The sequence below is a fragment of the Lathyrus oleraceus genome, chromosome 5, assembly GCF_024323335.1.
Source record: "Lathyrus oleraceus cultivar Zhongwan6 chromosome 5, CAAS_Psat_ZW6_1.0, whole genome shotgun sequence".
Classification (NCBI taxonomy): Eukaryota; Viridiplantae; Streptophyta; class Magnoliopsida; order Fabales; family Fabaceae; genus Lathyrus; species Lathyrus oleraceus.
The window spans coordinates 251,462,860-251,469,793 of NC_066583.1; the positions used below are offsets into that span (position 1 = coordinate 251,462,860).

Here is a 6,934-nt window from a genome sequence, read left to right on the forward strand (position 1 = left end):
AGGAGACAGGTGCATGTCTTACATTTCTTGATTAGGGACGGGGATCTGGATAGCAGCTTCCTTCCCTTTAGCTTTTGCAGAAGTATCAGCAGTTCTTGGCGCGAACACTCGGCCACTACGTGTCATTCCCGCCGGCCCCACAATCGAGGTGACGTTTGGTTCGTTGATCATCAAAGGTTGGTCTTCCTGCCATTGCTTAAAAGCTCTGGGCTGATATATCCACGGGACCGCCTTCTCATCTTCATACGCGAACGGTGCTGGAAACTCTATCACCAATGGGCTTATAGATATTTCCACATTAACCTCATCGTAAGGAATGTCCACCATGGCTATCTCTTCCTGACACCTGCTCTTGACATGGTCATTTATCTGTAACCCGCCTTGATCCAACATTTGTTGTATAAAATTCCTCAACTTTTTATTGTTCTCTTCAACAATTAGCTCCTCCGGGATTAGACCACTCTTTAGCAATTGTGCTTTTATCCTGGCGATAGGGGTTTGAATCTCTTCAACCTTACGAATCAATTTACCTTGATCACTCTTCTCAATGGCACTGACGGAAACATCCTTATATGTTGGCATGGGATTGGTATTCATGTTCGGGCGTCTCGGAGTGAATGAGACAGCCTTTGCTTCGATCAAGTCTTGTACCCGATTTTGAAATGCGAAGCAATTCTCCAAGGAATGACCAGGTGCTCCCATGTGAAACTCACAATGGGCGTTATCATCGTATCCGGGTGGATATGGAAAAACAACCGGTTTTAGCTCCCTTAATGTCAGAAGTCCCTCCTTTTGCAGATATGGGAATATTTGGCTATAAGGTACTGGTAAAGGATCAAATTGCCTTCTTGGAGGCCTTGGCTTGAATTGTCTTTGTGGCGTGGTGTTTTGCTGTTGATGATGTTATTGATGTTGTGGTTGATACACTTGTTGTTGCTACATTGGTTGTTGATAAGGTATGGGTACCACGACGGCGACTTGGCCATATGAAGCCTGTTGCTTCCCCTTATAGCCTATGGATATAACATTCGTTTCACCTTCTCTTTTCTTCTGGAAGCCTCCAAAATACTTTTTCGGTGCGCCAGGGACTGCCACAGCTCCTGGAATCTTTCCATCCCTCAACCCTTTTTCTATGAGATCTCCAATTGTGACTAGGTGTGCAAAGTCGGACGTTGCACTACTCACTAATCTATCAAAGAATGGGTCCTTTAGCGTGTCCACAAATATTCCTGTCATTTCCTTTTCAGACAATGGTGGCTCTACCTGAGCGGCCAACTCTCTCCATCGCTGGGCGTATTCTTTAAACGACTCATTTTCTTTCATGGCCATCCCTTGTAATTGCATTCAGTCGGGTGCCATATCTAAGTTATATTTGTATTGACGGAGAAATGCGTCAGCCAAATCCTCCCAGCTTTGAATCTGCCCCTGCTCTAAGCTCATGTACCATCTTAGGGACGCTCCACTTAGACTGTCTTGGAAACAGTGTATAAGCAATTTGTCATTTTTCGATATGAGCAGCCATCTTCCTGAAGTACATTACCAGGTGACTTCTTGGGCAACTCTGTCCTCTGTATTTCTCGAAATCAGGAGTTTTAAATTTAGCCGGGATGACCAAATTTAATACCAAACGCATGTTCATGGCAGAGGCGCCGAAGATATTATTCCCCTCTATAGCTTTGATCTTCTTTTCCAAGGTGCGAAGCTTGTCTGCACCAGGATCTGGAAGTATCTTAGGCTTCGGTTGATTAGGCACATAGAAAGCATCGTACGAGTCATCTCCAATTTTGTTTCCATGATGAGTAGACGCATTAGAAGGCTCTGCACGATCCCCATCTCCTTTGCCTCCTACCGGTATATGAACCAGTCTCTTCTTGGTGGGGACGAAACTCTCGTCTTGAGGGTCCAAACCTGGTGTGCTATCATTCCTTTTTGCCCTAGCTTCTTCATCCACAACCCTATCTCTTTGGGCAATTGCGAGCATTGTCTCCAACAGTTAATCCATTTTCTCTTGGATCGTATTGATGTCTGTCCTCATGGTAACTTGGTTAGCCTCAACTTGCTCTAACGTCATCTTTTAGTTGCTTCGCGTCTCGTATCAATGTTGATTAGTCACTGTTGCTGGATAAAGGGTAAAAAGGTTGGGTAAGTTTTTTTGAATTTTTATGAAGCGTGATGCGTAATGCAGATGCGGATGTTATGCATATTTTATTTTCAGGGAATCATTCGAGTTCCATTAGTTGTTAGTAATTCGAAGAAATAATAAATACTTAGAATAGCAATAATGGAGTAATTTTTAAACGTCATTCATTCAAGTACATAACATAGGGGTCCAAAAAGGCCCTAGTTCAAAATACATTGTCAAAGGAACAAAATATAAGACATAGGAAAGTTAAACTGCAGGCTTTCTGGCTTGGAGCTCTTCTAGTTCTTCCTTGAATCTCTTCAGCAACCCTCTACAGAGCAGAATGAAACTGATTATGGCTGGAGGAGTGCTATCTTCCTTCAACTCTTCAACTGCGTCTCTTAACTTCCATGGTAATTCTTTAGCCGTCCAATTACAGAACCCCACTAGCCCATCGAGCTTTGCACGGAACTTATCCCTATCTCCTTGTAAGAAGTTTATGGTCTTCTTAAAGGATTCATAATCTTCAATCACATACTCTCGCTCCTTCAACCATATGGAGCTGTCTTGGTGTAATGACTCTAGCTGGTTCTTCCAATAGCTGGCAAACTCTTTTGCGTCTCTTACTTCTCGACACTTCTCCTCCCATATCATGGGTGAAACCCTAGAAGCTTCCGTGGCTATATTCTTGAGTCGGCGTTCTTGATTTGCTTCAGCCTTTGCCCGACGAACAGAAATAATGAGTTCTTTTATCTGAGCCCCAAGCGCATCTCTTATCGTCTTGTTTTCCTTCGTGGTTAGATGCCACCAACGCTCATTGTCTTGACATTCTTTCCGAGCTCGTCGTAATTGACCCTTAAGAGTATCTAGACAATGGTTAGCTTGTTCTAATCCCACTTTGATCTTTTTCCTCTTATGCTCCTCTTTGTTGAACTTTTCCACATGTGTTTGAAGCTGTATATCCTTTCTCTCAAGCTCCCACTTCATGGTGTTTTTCTCATTGATGATTTGTTGGGGTTTTATCTTCAACTCTTAATTCTCTTTTTCTAACTTTGCCATGGTGGTCTTGAGTTCCTCCACTTCTTCAATAGGGACATGGGTGAGCTTAGGTTCAGGAAGAGGTACAGGTGTCCGAATGACAAATGGCATTTTGATCATCTCCACCCTTTCCTTTACCCAATGAAAATATGGTTCTTTTGTAATCCCATTTGCTCTCCCCAAATCCGCTTTCCCTTTTCGATTGACATTCTTCCAAGCCTCTCTGATTCGTTGGAACAAGCTAGGATTCTCAACCCCAAAGTCAAGCAACAAAAAAGCTTCCAAAGACCTTGCCTCTGGAGGGCCTTCCATTGGGTAGCCAAGCTGTCTTAGGGATAGAATCAGGTTAGAATTTACGCATCCTTGAGTTCCAATAAGTGGTATATTAGGGAAATCTCCACAACTGAATATGATGTCCATGTTGATGTATTCTTTGGAATACCAAGAAAGATCTTTGAATCGGAGTGATCCCAATCTCTGAGGCCAACTAACATCTGTCTGTTCTACCCAAACACCTGTCTTTGGAAGATGCTCAAGAAACCACTGATATAGTAAAGGAGCACAACAAGCAATCATTCCTTTCTTCTTGGTGTACCTATGGCTCATGTAATAGTAAACATCAGCTAACAAGGTGGGTACTGGGTTTCCAGCAAGGAAAACGCAAATAGCAGCCATGTCTATGAAACCATCCATATTTGGGAACAGGACGATGCCATAGATGGCCAACGCAATAGCAGAGTAACAAGCATCCCAACTTTCTGCTTTTAGTAGGGTATGAGCTCTTTCCATGAGAAAACTTAGCGAAAATCCATTGGTATTCCCTTTGGTCTCTAGGTTAGCCTCTACTTCCTTTTCGTCCATGTGAAGCATGTTAGCAATGATCTCAAGGGGCAAAGATTCATCTATCCCTTTAAATAGTGGCTTGTTCTTCATAGGAATCCTAACAAGACGCTCGAATTCTTTCAATGTTGGTGCTAGCTGGAAGTCTTGGAATGTGAAACATCTTAAAGGTAGGTCATAGAATTGAGCCAGAGTGACTAAAGCTGTATGGTCCACTCGTTGGTTGAGGATGCTGAGCAGATTGCCATAATTCTTCCCAAAGTTGATTTTGTATACCGGGTGCATCTGGGAGACCAAGTCACGTAAGCTCCTTAGATCGGGGTCTTTGAACTTGAAAGAGTAAATATTTCTTTTGCTTGATTCCATGCTTCTTGAATTCCTGCAACTTATGACACTCAGATTCCTTGGAAATAAAATAATATGAATGTCATGTTATGAATGATGCTATGCATGCCACAGGTAGGTCAACATACAGGCCGTGAGAGTGGGTATCCTTAGTTACTAAACAAAACCCTTTTTGGAGGATACCAAAGTTAAGAGGTTCCCAAAGTCATCAATCACTATTTAGGAAGGTTATTGTCATGACGAAAGCTCATCCGCCAATAACATCCCCAAAAAGAGTCTCGTCTGGGTGAGGCCTTTGTATGGTCCCAAAGAGGAAGACTCCTAGTGGGTCCATACTACACAACTCTCGAGTCCAAGATTCTAATAAGGTTCTCAGATTCATAGATCAAGGTTGGGAATACTATTGTAAGGTAGTAATATGCCCAAGGGGTCTCATTTGATTGGGGCTTTCGTATTAACCCAATAAGTCTGAGACTTTTCAGGTAAATACTACATAACCACCGGATATAATGGGTTAAAAGGTCCCTGGAGTCATTGATCCAACCTGAGAATACTATCTTCGTTACGAAAACTCGTCGGGCAATAATATCTCAAAAGAATCTCCTCTAGGTGGGGTCTTCGTATCTTCCCAACAAGGAAGACTCCTTGTGGGCGTCCACTATGCAACCACCAACTTAATCTTATGGTTTTTCTCAGACTCGGGTGGAGAGCCTATCTCACAAAGTATCACCAACCAGATAACCCCAATAATACATAGCCAATAAAACAACCAGACAATAATTATGACAGAACAATAATAACAGAATAAATAACAAACAAATAAACACACAATACATCAACTGAACTAAATTAGGCTTCACTCTCTTTTGTTATGAGCTTTTCCCCAGCAGAGTCGCCATCTATCGCATCTCGAAATATACGATTCATCGCGATGGTCAAGGAAAAAATTATGTTCGAACAGAGTCACTGATCGGAAAAATAGCAAGTGTACTATTTTTACCGATATAGTAATAAGGAGTTTTATTTCCAAGTATCGATCTCAGGGATTGCGTAGGAAATACTTATTTTACTTCTGATTCTATTTGAACAAAAAGACAAGGGTTTGGTTGGTTTTGTGAATTTATAATAATAAACACAAAAAGATAGTAGAAATAATTGATTAAGATAAAATATGCTAGGGTGAGTGGTTGATTTAACCAGTTATGAATTCAGTCAAGATTTCCTTAATACACATGAAACATTCAATCTCCTAACCTCAGAATGTTCTTCCTTAAGTCCTTAAGGAAGAGACTATTAAACTACCAATTCTTACTCAAATGTCCATTCAATTAATCATTGGTTTTAATCATAAACAATATCAAGGTTTATGGCGATTTACAAAAGTTCCTAGTCCTAGGTGATACAATTATAAACCCAATTGTGTGAAAACCCTAACAATCACAGTCCTGTTATTGATAGTCATAGATCTAATTGTATTTGTCCGATACAAAAGCATAAGCATATCACACAATTGAATTGAAATTCGTAACATAGTAAATAGGAAATCTAGAGTTAGAACTCATAACATCAGATCAAATCAGGACCACCCCCCTAGCATTGGGGGTTTAGCCTCTCATAGTATTCAAAGAAATCATAGTATAGAAATTAAACATTATAAAGAATTAGGAGATTTTGCTCTTCAATGGGTGATGCCCTTGAATCTTGCCGTCTTCGAATCCTCTGTAGTAGCTACCTTCTCTGGTCCAATGTTTTCTTTCGTACGTCAAAAAGTCTCTTCTCCTTTCTCTCCCAAGCCTTCTAATAGTTTCAGATGGATTTTTCTCAAGCCAAAAGTCCAAACTACCATTAATGAGCAGAATAGGTTCACATGGCAAAAATTGAAGTTTCTAAGTCGCGCCCAACAACACGGGCCGTGTGTGTACACACGGGTGCCCGTGTGTGCTCTCCAACATGAGCATTTTCAAATCAAGCTACAGAGGTAACAACACGGGCCGTGTTCCTACACACGGGTGCCCGTGTTAATGCACTGTTTTAAATAACACGGCCGTGTGTCACCACACGGGTGCCCGTGTTGCTCTCTGTTTTTCTTCTCCAAGTTTGCTTTGCCTGACCAACAACACGGGCAATGTTGTAGCACACGGGGGCCCGTGTTGACCTGCTGTCTCTCCATATTTTTGCCTTTCTGAGTATCCATAACTCCACTATTAGTGCTTTTAAACCTGTGCAATGGCCTGTAACAATAACACTACCAAAACGAAGTGTAAACGAGACCTTTTTGACATAAACTTGTAATAAAATGCAATGCGATACCAAACCAACAAAACATGATAAATGACTCTGAAACAACTATAAACAAACATAAATCTTACCAAAGTGATGAAAATATGTCGGATTAACGGTGGGAATTCAATGGAAATGGTGACCGATCACAACCTCAAACTTGTCTCATTGCTTGTCCTCAAGTGATGTATTAAGTTCAAACAAAGGTCACCCACGAATTCATTTTCCACAATGCAACCTAGTCTTTCACAATTTGTGTTATTCCTTTCCAATCAAGTTTCAGGTATCTCCGACTCAGGCAGTTTGCCA

The 6,934-nt window shown here is 41.3% G+C and overlaps 1 protein-coding gene across 1 annotated transcript; it reads right to left on the reverse strand.

Moving 5' to 3' along the window:
• Positions 1–3,154: 3,154 nt before the first annotated feature.
• On the reverse strand, positions 3,155–4,285 carry LOC127080033 (uncharacterized). Its single transcript, XM_051020369.1, has one exon. It carries the CDS (start codon positions 4,283–4,285, stop codon positions 3,155–3,157), a length of 1,131 nt encoding a protein of 376 aa, XP_050876326.1.
• Positions 4,286–6,934: the final 2,649 nt, after the last annotated feature.

Coding starts and splice junctions, on each gene's coding strand:
- LOC127080033 (XM_051020369.1), bottom strand. CDS start 4,285: ATGCACCCGGTATACAAAATCAACTTTGGGAAGAATTATGGCAATCTG.